This window comes from Gopherus evgoodei, chromosome 4 (genome assembly GCF_007399415.2).
Source record: "Gopherus evgoodei ecotype Sinaloan lineage chromosome 4, rGopEvg1_v1.p, whole genome shotgun sequence".
Lineage (NCBI taxonomy): Eukaryota > Metazoa > Chordata > Testudines > Testudinidae > Gopherus > Gopherus evgoodei.
Genome location: NC_044325.1, coordinates 70,652,257 through 70,668,529, shown reverse-complemented (window position 1 = coordinate 70,668,529; position 16,273 = coordinate 70,652,257). Strand labels below are relative to the sequence as shown.

General features: G+C 43.7%; 1 protein-coding gene across 5 annotated transcripts in view; it reads left to right on the top strand.

Annotated features, from left to right (window-relative positions):
- Positions 1-16,273, top strand: part of SMOC1 (SPARC related modular calcium binding 1) — a 193,685-nt gene that overhangs the window by 105,627 nt on the left and 71,785 nt on the right. For all 5 annotated transcript variants that reach the window (XM_030559690.1, XM_030559689.1, XM_030559687.1 and 2 more), the window contains exon 5: positions 1,715-1,762. In XM_030559690.1, the coding sequence (XP_030415550.1) occupies positions 1,715-1,762 (48 nt within the window). The remainder of the gene's footprint in view (positions 1-1,714; positions 1,763-16,273) is intronic.

The window sequence follows — 16,273 nt, the reverse complement described above, 5'->3', positions numbered from 1 at the left end:
TGGGCCGGAGCCCAAACCCCTCCTGCACACTCCCCCAACTCCCTGCCCTAATCCCCTGCCTGCACCTCATACCCCTCCTGCACCCCAGCCCCCTACCCTGAGCCCTCTTGTACACCCCTTCTCTGCCCCAGTCCCTTGCTTTGAGTCCCTTCATACACCGCACCCCTCCTGCACCCCAACCCCCTGCCCCACATACAGTTTCTCCACCCAGATGTGGTCCTCGGCCCAAAAAGTTTGCCCACCTCTGTCCTAGAATAATGATCACTTTTTTTTTTGCAACAGTATTACACTGACTCATATTTAACTTGTGGTCCACTATGACCTCCTGATCCCTTTCCGCAGTGCTTCTTCCTAGGCAGTCATTTTCATCCTATTTACTTCAGACCATTTATCCAGTTTGTCCAGATCATTTTGAATTTATAATCCTATCCTCCAAAGCACTTGCAACCCCTCTCAGTTTGGTATCGTCCACAAACTTTGTGTACTCTGTATGCCATTATCTAAATCACTGATGAAGATATTGAACAGAACCAGACCCAGAACTGATCCTCGCAGAACCCCACTCATTATGCCCTTCCAAAAGAGGAAAAGAAGTCCTGACTCACCACGCCACTGGACAACCCTGCAGTGTGCCCTACATCATCCTCCAACTCAACCTTCTAGTCTACAATTTCATCCTTGAGGTTGAGTCTGCTGTTTGCCACCACCAGCCCCGCGAAAGTGTCCACAGGGCTCTTGGCAGTAGAGGTGGGGTCACCACCAAGGAAGGTATCCAGTTTCTTATAGAAGCAGCAGATCTTCAGCACCAAAGCTATGGTTTGCTTCCCTTGCCTTCTAGTAGGCTTGTCTCAGCTCCTTTATCTTTATATGGCACTACTGCATGTTCTGTTCATAGCCCTTATCCCCCACACCATGAGAAATCTAACCACAGGTATCAAAATTCCTGTGGTTGGAGCAGAGCTGGGACTGCACAGCTTCCTCCCCCTCAGAGCCAGTAGATCCAACAACTCAGCGGGAGATCTACTCCAAGTGGGAGAACATTTGCCCCATGGAACAGACATGGTCAGCTGGGAAGATGGGATGTGAACTGTCCACGCCGAGCAAACAGGAAGTGGAATTTCAAAAATTCCCAGGTCTTTAAAGGACAGGGGATGGGACAGATGCTTGTGTACCTGGGTGCAGGGCAGGGGAGTTCAAACTGCTGACCAGAGTGCTCGGGATGGGCATTGTGGGACACCTCCTGGAGGCAGTTTACGGTGACATAAATGAGCGTAGTGTCTACACTAACACTTTGTCAATATTAACTTTGCTGCAAAAAGCTCTACACCTCTTGTCAAGGTGGCTTTATTTTGCCAGCAAAGCAGGAGAGTTTTGTTGGCAGAAGGAACATTGTAGTGTGTACACCTCTGCTGTTTTGTCGACAAAACTATGTACTGTAGACAAGGCATAAGGATCACTTGTTTAATGTGACCCTGATTTGACCGCCTTAATGCGTAAAACTGTTCCTTGTGCTGCCATAAGTGTTTGCCATGGACTCCTACAGTGGAGTCTTAGAACCCTAGATGGGGTTGCTGGAAGTTTAAAAACAACCCCTGGGGATTAGGCTACTAAAGTATATTTTTGTGTGACTGTGTATGTGCTGTTTGGTTATGCTGCCTCTAAACAAACTATGTCTTGATATCTTTTGTTTTGTTTTTGTTTCTCTACCTTTAAGGTTCAGTAACTGATAAGCCATCGAACCAGGGTAACTCGGGAAGGAAAGGTGAGTGAAGTTCTGTGCTTCAATAAAGTGTGTGTTGGATTAGGGTTGCCCAGCCAAACCTCTTGAGACCTGATAAAACTTCTGTTTTAAAACAAGCCCAAGAGAGAGGGTCTAACGCGTACTCCAAAAGCCTGTGGAATAAGGTGGCATCAAGTCCAATACACTGCCCTCATGGGATAGAACTTTGCTTTTATGAGGAGAACAGGGTTTGTAGAGTCCCCTGGAGGGGCAACAGATTCAGACTAACCTTCATTTGTTTACTTTTGCTTTTATTATTGACACTTATTTATTAAGCTCGCCCAGAAACAGATGCAGTCTAGTGGTGAGCGCTCAGGACTAGGAGCCACAAGTAATGATGTGATACTTGTGGCAAGTCACTTAAGGTGAGATTTTTTCAAAAGTGTCTGCCAGGTAAAACTTCCACTGAGTTCAGTGGAAGCAGATTTTGGCTGAATGTTTGTGAAAATGGTACCCCATGCCCTTTGCTGCTACATGAATTCTTTTGTGGAAAGCATTAAACAGAAGACTTCTCTGCCACTCCTTCCTCCTCCAATAGCTCCCTTCTTTTCCACACCACATCCTCCCTGAGCTAAAGACTAGAAATGTCACCTACTCCTAAATTGTTATACCACATTCCTTGTCTTGTAAAACCAGTTTGAAAAATCTGAACAGGATAATAAATGCTGATGGGATGGGGTTTGGGGAACAGTAGATGTTAATGGGAAATCATTGAGTCCCATCCATCCCATACACCCCAGTCCCCAGTTCAGTGTCATCTTCTCAGTTTCTCCTTCAAGAAAATGGCTTGTGGTGGGGATGAAGGCCACTTCCTTGGAAAAAGCTCCTGCTATGATAGCTGAAGCAGCATTCTTTTTTTTTTCCTTTCTAAACTAATAACTTTTGATGCTTTGATTCCCAAGAAAATGCCTGCTTCAAGGAGGTTAAAAAGTCAGAGAAGATTTTTTTTTTCATGGAAGGCTGTCAAACTAGTCTCTAAAACCACTTAAAATGGTAGACATTTGCCTTTAAATTATTGACCTCTATTTGACGAGATTTTGGAGAAAGGGGGACGTTTGTATTTTTAATCAAATCAATATAAATTTCAAGAATGCATTTCTCCTCTCTCCATGTACATTCCACATCATATATTGCACATGTAGGGCATTTCTTAGCAAGATATTATGTGGCTCAGCTTGAGGCAGGGGAAAGAAGAAGTGCATGGAAAATATTTGGCTTTTCTCGATAAAATAACGCAGAATAACACTGGTCAACCTGCTTCTTATTTTAGGTAAAGACATATCTCTGTAAACCTGTAATTGTATTAAATCTGAAGCCCTGTATAATATGATATATTACTAATGTATGTTCAGGTGCCTTGTAGGTCTAGCCTTAAGTACAGGAAAATCAAGTTGCTGTTTGGGGCATGGATTATCATAGAACCCTTGGAAACTTGCAATTCTGTCCTCATCTCATCTGCTGACCACAGGGTTAGAGTGTGAGGCAGTTTGTATCACTCTAATTTCCACTGGGCAGAAGAAGCAATGGGAAGAAGACCTGTGCTCTTTCTTCCCCTTTCATCCCATTATATAGCAACTTGGGGGCAGGAGGGAATGAGTGAGTAGGTACAGTAACTCCACACTGAAAGTAGTCCTCTCCCAGTTAACGTTATTCGTTGTTCTCTTGCTGATCAGTTAGGGAACATGTTTGTTTAAAGTTGCGCAATGCGCCCTTATGTCATTTGGCAGCTGCCTGCTTTGTCCACTGCTTGCAGGAAGAGCAGCCCATAGCAGGTAGCTGGTGGCGGGTTGGAACCAGAGTGGACCAGCATCCCACCATCAGCTCTCTGCTTCCCTAAATTCCCTGTGTGGAAGCTGCCCAGCAGGCTATCAATTGCTGGCAGTTCAGCTGTCCCTCCCCCCCACTGCCATGTGTTGCTTCTGCCCTCTGCCTTGGAGCTGCTCCCAGGAGCCTCCTGCTTGCTGTGCTGGGGGGGGAGAAGAGGGGCTAATGTCAGGGTCTCCCCCTGCACCCCACCTACCCCATCTCCATGGGGCGGGGAACGACACGACGGGACTCAGGACGGAGGGAGTTTCCTGGGAGCAGCTGCTGTCTCAATTTGCTGATCTACTTAACAAAGCAGTGTACTTAGAGCAGGGTCAGGGTACTTAAAGGGGAAATGCGCATCTCTCTCACACACACAGGGTATGTGTCACTGTTTCCCCTCCCTCCATTCGTGCTGTCTTCTAGAGTGTGAAGCTACATTAACAACAATGGGTTAACCCTTGAGGGCTCAGCCAAAAGTTAGTTCATCATTTAGCAGTAAGGCTAATATCCCTGGAAAATATCCCATTCACCACTTCAAGCAAGCTTCACAATCATCATTGCTGTGTACAGTATTAAATTGTTTGTTTAAAACTTACATTGTGTATATACACGCATACACACACACGTGTGTATATGTATGTATAAAAGTGTGTGTGTGTGTGTGTTGGGAAAAAAAAGTTTTCCCTGGAACCTAAACCGCCCCCTACCATTTACATTAATTCTTATGGGGGAATTGGATTAACTTAACATCATTTCGCTTTAAGTCGCATTTTTTCAGGAACATAACTACAATGTTGAGCAAGGAGTTGCTGTAGAGGAGTAGGCCGCAAACTGAAGGCTAACCCTGTCTGTTAAAATCACATATTGCTTCTCCTTGTCATTGGTGCTCTGCAGAGCACCATTGCAAGAATATGCTGTACCCAACCATGTGGCCGCAGAACCGTTTGAGCTACAGCTGACAGTTTAGGGAAAAGTCCAGTTCTCTCCAGCCCAACATGCCATAGACCCAATATAAATACCCAGACCTCTCTAAACATACCTCTGTTCCTGTCTACTTATGCAGTCATGCAACCAACTTCTCCCTTTTCTCCGTGTTAGTAAGCAAAGGTTTGTACACAGTTCTATAGCCTCACTAGCTAAGTTGTAAGACCCATGAGTGAGTCTTGGGGCGGGGGGAGATGTTTCACTGTTTTGTTTTTTGTTTTGTTTTGTTAAAAAGATTTCACTGTGTTTTTTGGTTCAGTTAAGAGTGGAGAGGGAAGCTAGAAGAGATACGGCTTTCAAATGAAGATGAAAATGTGAGCTGACACTGTTTCTCCTGGATGCTGTTAAATAGGTGTTTAGGTCTTTCTTTTACTCACCTGGGTAAAGGAAACTAGGCTTGATTTATAACTGAGGCTCAGCAAAATAATGCAAAGCAAGGGTAAATATGTTCTGGATGAGCTGTCTGCCATATCAACATGAATAGTGTTTAGCAATTTAAATTCCTGTTTCACTTTTATAGGCTACATTACCATGGAGTATAATATTCAAGAGCTGTTTTGTTTCCCTTTGCAAAAGCTGGAGATAGTATTTGAGATTCCTCCAAGTTGGGAAAGGTCCTATGACGTTAGTGAAATGTAACCCCTGGTAACGCCAGAAGAGGCTTATCCTGCAATGAGATCACTAAGATTTCTAGCTCTACTAAGTGGAAACAATGAAAAGTGCTGAGCCTTGTACAAGATGCACAAAACTATACTCTTTGGGCAAACTGCTTCCAATCCAATAGATCAGAATGGGGAAGACACAGCATGCTGGAGAAGCCAGGAGTCACTTGGAGGTGTTTTTATTCTTTAAATGTTTTGACCTGGCTCCCTTTGCATTGGCTCCATGGAAGAAGTGAGGCTTAAAGGACTTGGATATAGGAAGGATAGTAGCTTGGCAAATCGGCGTTCTTGACAGGGACTGTCACTCCCTCTTTTGAGGGTGATTCCCCCATGAGTAGTGCCTCCCGAAGTTTCTTTTATGTTAGCTGCACAACCTATCTTGGAAGAGGCAGAGGAATAAGGGGAGAGCACACTCCACAAACACTCACACCCAGAGTCCTTCTAAACAGATAGCAGGTGAAATAGTGCCATTGTACTCAGGGGTTTACCGTCAGTATGCTAAGCTTCTGTTTGGAGAGTTCCATTTATTTAAAGTAATCTAAAACTATCCTCCCTTGGGTTTGCCTGAGGAGTGTAAGTCCTAGATGAACTAGCTGATGTCTATACGACAGTGCTGTAGACATTTGCTACAGCAACAGAAGGGTTTTTCCATCACTCTAGTAAATCCACCCCATTGGGAGGAAGAATTCTTCTATCAACCTAGCAGGGTCTGTGCTGGTTGGGGCTTAGGTTGGATTAACTTAATGTGAATTCTTCCTTCTCCTGAGCAGCGCAGCTAGATAGTCCTAAGTTTTGGGTGTAGACCAGGCTTAATAACATTTAGACTCAGGTGGAGAGTCCCACACAATGGAAGGGGGTTAATAAGCTGAAATGTGGTGATTCGCTACTGATGTACGCATTCACCGGTCCCTTCTGGGTTCCATAATGTGGAAATCCAAATTTGAACTGTTCCCTGAAGTTACAGAAGCCCAGCCTGGGTGTCCACTGCCTCAAAGTTATTTCCTGGCTACCAAAGCTAACCAAGTATGGGAAGCCCTTGTGTTGCAAACTCCTTCACAGCTTGTGGCAGCTGCAGTGGGGAGAGGAGGGGCAGGGAGTAAATATCTTCTGTCCTGTGATGACAGGGGAGATGGTACAACTACTTTGTAGTAGTAGGATGTCTGGTAATTGATCTTACAAAGCGTGGACTGTTTTACTTGCCTGGACAACCCCGTGGAGACTTTCTTGCAGAAATGTCCCTGGATGCTGACTTGCTGCTGCCACCCACTTTATCTGGAATCCTTCCTCATTTTGGCCTTCTGAATCATGTAGGGTCCCAGCCCATTGGGCTGTCTTGGGGGAGAAGAAAACACAGGGCAGCATCTTAACACGCTTTTCCTCCTCCAGCATCTCTTGATGAAATGAGCTGCTCAAGCATGTCTCTTAAAACACTCCCAGGCTAATCAGGTGGTAAGGCAGATTGAGAAGCAGCTGGGGGAAATCATTGCAACACAAGTACCTTATGGCTAGTAATTTAGGGAGAATGGTGTCCTATGTGAAAAGTACAGGACATAGGCAGAGAGGAACAGATAGTGACTGAGACAAAGAAGGGGAGAGAGAGGAATGGTTTCTTGGTAACAGAGCTCGATTCCAGCGTGACTTAAGTGGATTTGCACAAATGAAATTGTCTATGCGCTCTTAGCCTTTTTTGTTCAAGATAAACATGCCTTGGGTACGACTTGTAAACTTAAAAAAACACTAGAAAATATCTTGAGTTTCTTTTCAAGGGGTAAACTGACCCCGGACCCACTGAACGACTCAATGTGCTATCACTCACACATATTAATCTAAATATTCAACCAAATTTAGCTTTGACATCAGTACAAAATGTAATTCTCTTTGTTCATGTGGGTATATGCAGCACACAAAAAAAATACTGTTAAATATAAAAGTTGAGTTCTGTAGTTAGGAAATGCCAGAATTCAGGTTGCTTGTGCAAAACATTTTTTCACTAGCCTTGTTCTTGGAAACAGCTGAACTGTTTTGGCTGAAATTTAAATTAAATAAATAAATTCAGCCTCAGGCAGACACCTGGCATGTTAAACTTTGTTTGACAAAGTTATAAATAACTGAAAACAGGATCTTATAATGGGAAATGTTGGGCAACCTTAATAGGTGGTGTGACCCTCCCCCTTTATAAGCAGAGCAGATTAAAACATCAGTTTTTCACAGTAATTAAATTGGAACATACTTCATTTTAATTTTATTGCAGAAACTTTAGACTTATCAGTGCTTGTAGTGTTTGTAGCTGTGTTGGGCCCAGGATATTAGAGGGACAAAGTGGGTGAAGTAACTTTTATTGGAACAATTTCTGTTGGTGAGAGAGACCTGAAGAAGAGCTCTGTGTAGCTCGAAAGTTGGTCCAATAAAAAAAGAGATTACCTCACCCACCTTTACTTTTCAATGAAATAAAACATGGATTAAAAAAATTTTTTTGGAAATCAAACTTCATTGAAATTGATATGTTTTTTCAAAACACCTTAGGTGAAAGTTCATCTTTTAGCAAAAACTAGCTTGAAAGATTTGACCAGCTCCAATATATACTTACATGGCTCTCCTCTGAAAAGTGGCTCTGGTGGAGTGATATCTCCTTAGCTGCAGATCTGCTCACTGTAGAAATTCAGTCCTATCAACACACACTAACAACACAGGCTGGGGACTTTCAAAGGAGCCTGAGACCTCCTCATTAGTCTATCTAGTCCTGCAAAGAGCCATCATGCTGAGAGAGAGAGGGGGAGGGATCCTTTTTCTTGTGCATTCTCAACAGAATTGTTCATTAAATTCCAATCCGTTATACCTATGGAAAGTCAGTGGTGTACCCAGGTGTCCCTGAGAGCATAATTTAGCTTTCAGAACCTTTAGTACTGGTTATGGGTGGAGGGGCTCGGGGTGGAGAAAATGAACGCAGCTTTGACCCTCAGAATCCCAGCTGAGTTTGCAGAGACAGCAGTAGCATGTACCCTTACATTGTTACTGGTCACTTTTCACACTAGAACCACCCTTTTAATGATTAATATTAAACAGTTTTATGGGGAAAAAAATCAATCCAAAAAACGTACAAGTACAATTATCAAAAACAAGGATCAGAAACAGGGCCAGGTTAACCTTTTGTGCCCTTCGTGCCAACCATATTTGTACAGCCCATGGGGGCAATGGAGCATGGTCTGGGGAGGTCAGGCCCTAGAGCGAGGGGCCAGCCAAGGGCAATGGGCATGGCATGACATGGCATGGCAGGGGCGGCCCCACTCCTCTCAGCCAAGTATGAGGGCACTATTTACACATTGGCAGTTGCCAGATGCACAGTGGCCTGCTCAGTCTTGTGCTGCCAGCATAGCCTTTCCCCTGGGGGCGGGCCCATGCCATGCCACACAGCCCCCATTCCCTCCCAACGCTCCATAGGCTCTGATTCAATGGGTGCTTCAGAAAAAAGAAGTGTGTGCTGGCCCTGCCAATCAGCTCCTCCCCCTCTCCCCCAGCACCTCCTGGTAGCTGCTGATCAGCTGTTCAGCGGTGGGCAGGAAGAGAGGGAGAGGAGCAGGGGCAGGAAGAGGTGAGGTGGGTTGGAGTGAAGGTAGGGCCTGGCCCTCAGGGAAATCAGAAAGTCGGCACCTTGGCAACATCTCTGATTGCCTATGGCCAGAGCCTGGGACCCCCACAAATGCACAACACCACCTCTGCCCAGTGCCCCACACAGTTCCCCCCACTCCTTAGTGTCCCAACACACACATCATCCCTGCCCCCCCAAGATCCACTCCTCCACCTTTAAAATCTTTAAAGATGTTACTCAACTCTGCCTGCACTCTTAGAGTTGTTGGGTGTGTTTGCTAAGATGCTCAACAGTGAAATAATTCAATGTTGACCCTATACTACATCATCCTCAGCTTCTGAGTTAACCTCAACTGAAAGTAATGGTGACAGATGCAAGTTTTTGCTATTGTGTAACTGGCAATTCAGATAACCCCACATCAGATGCCATTCAAAAAATTTCCTTTCAATGAAAACATTAAATTTTTAGAAATCAGAAGATAAAGTCAAGAGAAAACAAATGAGGTCACTAGCTAAGGACAAGTACAGGACATTGCCCTTCATGATCTTAGTCTGACCCCTCGTACTGTTGCTTTGGCTAATTGCTTCCTATAGCAGGACCTCATGTACACACTAGATATTTTAGCTTAGTTTTCATTCTGTTCTGTAAAACTAGTGTAATGCAACAGGAGAGCTGGGGGGCAAATGTTATACTTGTGAATTGACAGCTATGGGGATTAAAGTATCCACTGAACAGATACAGCTGGGGTCATTGACATTTCCCCCACCACATGGCCATCTGGTCCTTCCCCTCAGTAGGTTATACTGCCAATAAATGGGCAGCTTAGTGCAGACTGTGAGGTGACTGATGGGGGCACTTGTCCCCTAGAACTCCATAGAAGCAATAGACTTTGCCCCAAAGAGCTTACAGTGTATAGTGCCTAGCTCAATGTGGCCCTGATGCTGACTGAGCCTTTATGTGCTACAACAATGCAAGCAAATACAAATCATAGGCCCTAGACTGTGCCAGGGATTGAACTGACCCCCAGAACCTGCACCTGCACTAATATGTAGGGTGGAGTGGTGGTTTTTTTTAACTGAGCTGGGGATTGAAGTTACTTCTGCTCTTCTAGCCCCCTTTTTTCTTGAAACCCTTATGAGCCCCACATCTTTTGTACATACAGATCTCTTTTGTGACCTGCTAGATTCTTCTGAGGTCCTGGACTGCTTTTCCCTCTACCCCTCCTACCCAAAGCATGCAAAGACTGTTTTTATATAAGATATATTTATTTGTGGAATTACTAAACTCTTTTGGACAAATGCAGACTTGGGGCAAGGTGCTGCAACTCCAGTTGAAATCAGTGGAGTTACACTTGCTCCCATCAGCTCTGAATTCTGCCCTTTGTGGTCCTGAAGAAAAAATTCGGGGGGGGGGGGGGGGAATTATTTTTTGTCCTCTTCCCCTCACTTGCACGCATGCGCTGCAGACATAGCCGGTGAGGTATCCATTCTCTTTGCCTGCAAGGAAATGAAAAGCCGTATTGTAAGCCCAAAACTAGTCTGGTTGTCAGCCAGGAATTAGTCCTCTAAAGGAGAAGGGTGGGGGAGAGAAAAGAGGCCTGGGTGGGCAGAGGGGTGAAAGTACACATAGAGATAATTTTTGCCTAGGTTCAGTGCACATGGGTAGAGCTGTAAAGGGGTGTCCTGGTTCTTAAATATGCAGGTGTCAGGGGGAGTAAGGAAGGGAGCTTGTGTTCTTAGACACATGTATGTGTCTGGGGGAGTGGGGTCAAAAATTTAGACTATTTACTTAATCCCTTGGAACAGTCCTTTCTCTTCTGTTTTCTTTTTGTATTTAACAGACTGCTTCACAGGGGACACGTGTGGTAATTAACACATGCAGCCGTAGGGCTTCAGCCATATGTCTGAATTTCAAATGGCCATTGATCCAGGAAACTTACTGCCATCCCCACCCCCACTTCCAGGCCCTCTGCCTTGAAGATGTGAGGAAATTGTACAGATTTTCCCTCAGACACACCAGGGCTAGAGGGGAGGAGGGAAGGGCAATGTGTGTGTATGTGTGTGTTTGTGGGGGGATAACCCTTTTTATGTTTTGAGAAATTAGTAGTTTTCAAAATCTTTACCAATTATGGGCCTAGTCCTTACTGACAGGCAAAGCTCACATGGAGCTCAATGCAAAAGCAGGCCCACTAGCTTTCTTTATTCTGACTGCACGGAAGCAATTTAAAGGCAGTATTTTATAGGGAGACCCCCTTCAAAAGCAGATGTTGCCTGCTTTTTAAACACATGCTCCTTCCTTGCACACCCACAGGTGTTAGCTCTCCTGCACCTTCTGGTGGTGTCAGATCGGTTATTTCTGCAGATTTCTGAGCAGCCATTGATGTGATGGGCTTGTGTGGAAGGAGGAGGTGAGGAAAATATTTTCTACAAAAGCTGGGGACCATGCAAGAAAGCATTTTGGGCAACATAGATTGAATCTTTAGTTTGATACAGAACTTAATCCAGTAGTGTGGTGGTTGGTGTTGCCTATGCTATGAGCCATAACGCTGCTATTGAGAATGCACGAAGCTCTTCTGCAAGCTGTGTGGTGGGGAGTGGAAAGGAGAAGTTACAAAGAGCCTGGATGCGAAAAATTATGGTGTCTCAAATAAGGTCTGTGCAGGTTTTGGTTTTGTTTTTCACCCCATATAAAAGTTCTTCTAGTCCACCTGCAGCAAAACCAGAGTTGGGGTTATCATTCTAAATTCATATGTTTTGATTTGAAGAGAGACCTGCAGTTCTCAGTTTTATTATCATATTAGCAATACTTACAGAATCAGATAAAATGTTCTCTCCAGCCATGTGGGAAGCGATAAAAAGTGAGTCTCTCTCCTCTTCTTCCCATCTCCAGTCTATTTTTAGAACTTGTCATTGCACTGTGTACTGAGAGAGAACACTGGCTTGTGCCAATTTCTAAACCTCATCACTCACTTCAGTTTAAATAATGCTAGCACTCTGGAGGTGTTCCTGTTCTGGGAAGAATGACAACTCTAATAAAAAGTGTATTCTGTGATTCCTGTTGCTAGCAAGTATATGACTTACCTGGCACTGACAGCATCACAGTTCTGCCTGTGCTGCTTCTCTCCCCGCTCCAAAATCTAGAGTTTAAAAGAGTTTTCTGGAGCAGAACTCTTCCCCCTCACCCCCCCTTTACTTGAGGGCAGGATGAGCACTTATTTTCTAGCGGAAAGTGGCTCATATTCCTCTTTGTCAATGGGTCAAAATCTGCACTGACCTGTACTCTGGGCAGCCCTTTTAAATAAATAGGACTTGGTCCATTTGTTTTGCACATGATTTATTTTATTATTTCTGCTGGCTTTTTCACTACTTCTTTCCCCCTGTTTTATTGGTTCCGTCTCCACTCATCTTAATCCTCTCTAATGAAATTTAGTCCTGGAAAAAGGTGCTGGATTGACAGTGACTGGAGAGAAGCATAGATGGCTGTGATGAAGGTTTTTACCAGATTCTGCTGTCGGTGTGCTTCAAACCTGAGATGGGGAGCGGAGTTGTCTCCATGGCCCGTTCAGTCCTTGGCTTTTGAGATCTGGCAATTGTGCTATGGGCAGCTGTCCACCAGAAACTGGGTTGAGATCCATGACTTGGACCACCAAACAACCATCAGATGGTAATGAATTTTGTAAAACCATTGTCCTTTTATCTTTACCCAATCCCCTAAACCATCCAGTCTCTCCATCCTTTTAAATATTGTTCACATCCTCCTTAAATCCTCCTGTCACTGGAGGATTGTCTTTACAGAGGGCTGAGGAACTTAATAGTTCTCCAACTTTTTCATGTGGTGGAGTGCTTCTCATGTCAGAGATCCCCTCTTAATCCCGATGCTGGACCTTACTTGTGGCAACTCTGGTAATGAGAAATTAGTCATGAGAAGTATCAGAGGGGTAGCCGTGTTAGTCTGGATCTGTAAAAACAGCAAAGAATCCTGTGGCACCTTAAGAGTGCTTTTGCTTTTCTGACTGACCCTGAGAACCTTTTGAATTTCACTCATTACTAGTATAAAGCCCCCTTCCTGTTTTCCCCACACCAAAAAAAAGTTCCAGAAGAGTTGTTACCGAAACTACACGATACGATGGTTGGTTTGGTTGTCTTGCCTTTCATGCAACAGTATCAGGAAGGGCTTTTCTGCTGACTTTGCGCAGCTCATGCAAGTGAAACCAGGTATTTAAGTGGTACTTACCACAGAGATAGGTTTGACTTGCGGAGTTCAAATCTGGATCTATACTTTCCCACAGCTGGAGGAGGTTAGCACCTGGTTTTGGTTTGACCTATTATTGTGCCAGCTCTGAATTTCAGATCCAGAGGATTTGGAATCTGAATGTATCCAAAAGTTTGAGCTATTCAGATTCAGGGTTTTTGTCTGAACCCACCTCTAGTGAAAATGCATAATCAAGATCTATAATAGTATCAAATTTAGGAGAAGTTACCTACAAAACCAACTTTACTGGATAATAGCTTGATAGGTCTTTATTTTTCAAAAGAGAGCTCTTGTAATTGATGGCTACAAAGAGGCTGGTGGGAATATAGATAGGTTTGTTTTGGCTAATGACTGTTGAAGTTTGAGAACTTGGCCAGTAAATGAGGATTTTGGATTTTAGAGAGATACCATCTGAATGTCAGGATTCAGGACTTTTTTCTTTTTTTAAAGTCACCGAATCCCAGAGACCAGAGTGATGCCATTAATACAGAGAGTGCTGCTTCGGGCCCTTTTGACACATTGCTTTTGAAGGACCAGGACCAGGAAGAGAGAGCTCTTTGTTTGCAGTCAGAATAAACTCATTGTACACCCAGACAATTAACTCTTCAATCGACTTGCCAGCCTCTTTAAAGCACTCCAGTCCCTCTCTGTCTATCTCAAGTTCTATTCAGACACATAAGCACACCAATGTTTTTTGTTTATTATTCTGAAAGTCCTTCACTAGAATAGTCGGAGCGGATCAACATTGTCCTCCAAGCAGCATTTATCTCCGCCTGGCAGTGAATGTGTCAATCAGGAATCAAAAAGCCAAACAGAAGAGGCTTTGAATCGTGTCATCAGGGGTCGAAGCAACTTCCAATGGACTGTGCGTGGGACAGGCTTTCTCTCAGGGCAAAGAATTGTGCTGTCACAAATGCGCTGACTGTATTGGACCACAAAGTCCTCAGGGCCTGAGGGTGTTTTTTTTTGTTTTTTTTCCACATTGGCGCACCTGCAAGGAGATGTGAAAAGGGGAGGGAGCATGAAAGGGAAAAGTGAATGCCTTCCAGAAGGCCCAGTGGATTCTGCTCTTTCTACTTGGTTGATTCTCAGAACATATCATTGCAGTAAATGCCATGAGCATTTGTACAACAAGAGGTACGGTTAATTTAGGAAGCACACAGATCTGTTATTGCTGGAGTGCACAGCAGCCCCTATAGCAGAAACTCCCTAAGCATGTCTGTTCTAAAGAGCCTTTTCATGTTAGCCCAAAAGGCAAACGTTTTATAAAGTTAAAATTTTCCAGATCTGGTCTCTGTGCAAGGGTGTGGTGTTGTTTATTACTAAGGATAAGGGGGGGAAATGTTTCTGAGAATAAAGACAGTGTAGGGGAAAATTATACTTGTTTGTGTTTGTGTTTTTTAAGCTGTTTTCCTTAATAGCTGTAGAAGCTCAGTGGCTCATGGTGGGGAGAGGTATAGAAAGCTGGTAGAGATCAGGCTGTGCTTTTCAGTTTTGGTTGCCTGATGGAAAAGCTGTCTTGATCTGGCCAAGTTATAAGGGTTTAAACATTTCTTCTTTCTGCATCAGCACTAATTTTTCACTATTGTTTTTGGCAACGTGCATCTGTGTATAACAGTTGCATGGAATTTTAGATCCTACTAAGAACTTGTAAAAATCTGTTTCCTCCGGTGTGGAGATGCATATTGAATGAGGCGAAGCTCTATTGCTGTGACCTTGAAATATGCATCTTGTGCATAAAGCAATGTTCTAATGCGATCTGGTGATTTCTTTTAGCATATGGTAAATTTATAGAATCTGTAATTTAGAATTTTTAATAGAAGTCCAGAAGCTCAGTAAAACTATGCTTAAAAGAAAAAATGTAAGCTTGCAAAATAAATTATTCAAAATTCAGGACATAATAAAACTATGGTTCTCCTGTATTAAGTTAACTCACAGGGCAATCTGTGATGTCATCCATGCTGTTGAAAAAAATTGAGAATCCCAGCTTTATGGTAATATGTACACCGAAAAGGGCAGAGCTAAGGTTGCATGGATAATGTTAACTTTATCATTTAGTGGTTCACTTTGCATTTTTAGTGTTCTTTCAACAAAGATGTTTATATGGACTTGCCTAGATTTTTAAAAAACTGTTTGCTAGACAGATGTAGAACACTGAGTGGCTGAAATGAGGCCCAGCTTACTTAATTTGCAATGTGGTGTTGAACAGCGAATGCAAATTGGATATACATGTAAATAGAGATCATATGGAAGGTGTTGAGTCTGGCCTCATTCTGCTCACCCTCAGGGATCATATCCCTAGGCTCACCTAGAAAGTACACATGCAATTCTACTCCAGCCTCTGATGTCCACCCATTGTGGAACATAGCCAGGCAAATGCTATCTGCTTCCAAAAAAAAAAAAAAGTATCTTCCTTGGGCACAGCTACCCAGTTAGTTTGAATCTCTGAATGCCAACAGGTTGAATGAAGTCTACAAGCCCTTGGGCTCTCCACACTTCAAGCTGTCTACACACGGTTACACACATGACACCTGGATGGTAGCATGCTTTAAAAATCCATTCTTTGTTGTACCCTTTAAAAAAGAGCAGAAATGAGCAATATTAATCTCCCAGGAATTCCAAAGGAGAGGTTCTTCATTGGGTTAGACATAAGAACGGCCATACTGTGTCAGATCAATGGTCCGTCTAACCTAGTATCCTGTCTTCCAGCTGTGGCCAATGCCAGATGCTTCAGAGGGAATGAACAGAACAGGTAATCATCAAGTGTTGCCCATTCCCATTATCTGCAAACAGAGGCTAGGGACACTTCAGAGTATGGTTTTGCATCCCTTCCCATCTTAACCAATTGCCATTGATGGATCTGTCCTCCAGGAACTTACCTAGTTCTTTTTTGAACCCTGTTATAGTCTTGGCCTTAATAACATCCTCTGACAAAGAGTTCCACAGATTGACTGTGCATTGTGTGGAGAAATACTTCCTTTTGTTTGTTTTTAAACCTGCTGCTTATTAATTTTGTTTGATGACCCCTAATTCTTGTTTATGAGAAGGAATAAATAAGGAAGTGTTATTTACTTTCTCCACACCAATCATGATTGAGGCTGCAAGTTGGTCACGGAGGTCACAGATTCTGTGATTTTTCTGGGACCTCCATGACTACTTCAGTGGCCGATGCGGTTGGCTTGGGGCCACCTGAGCAATTTAGGC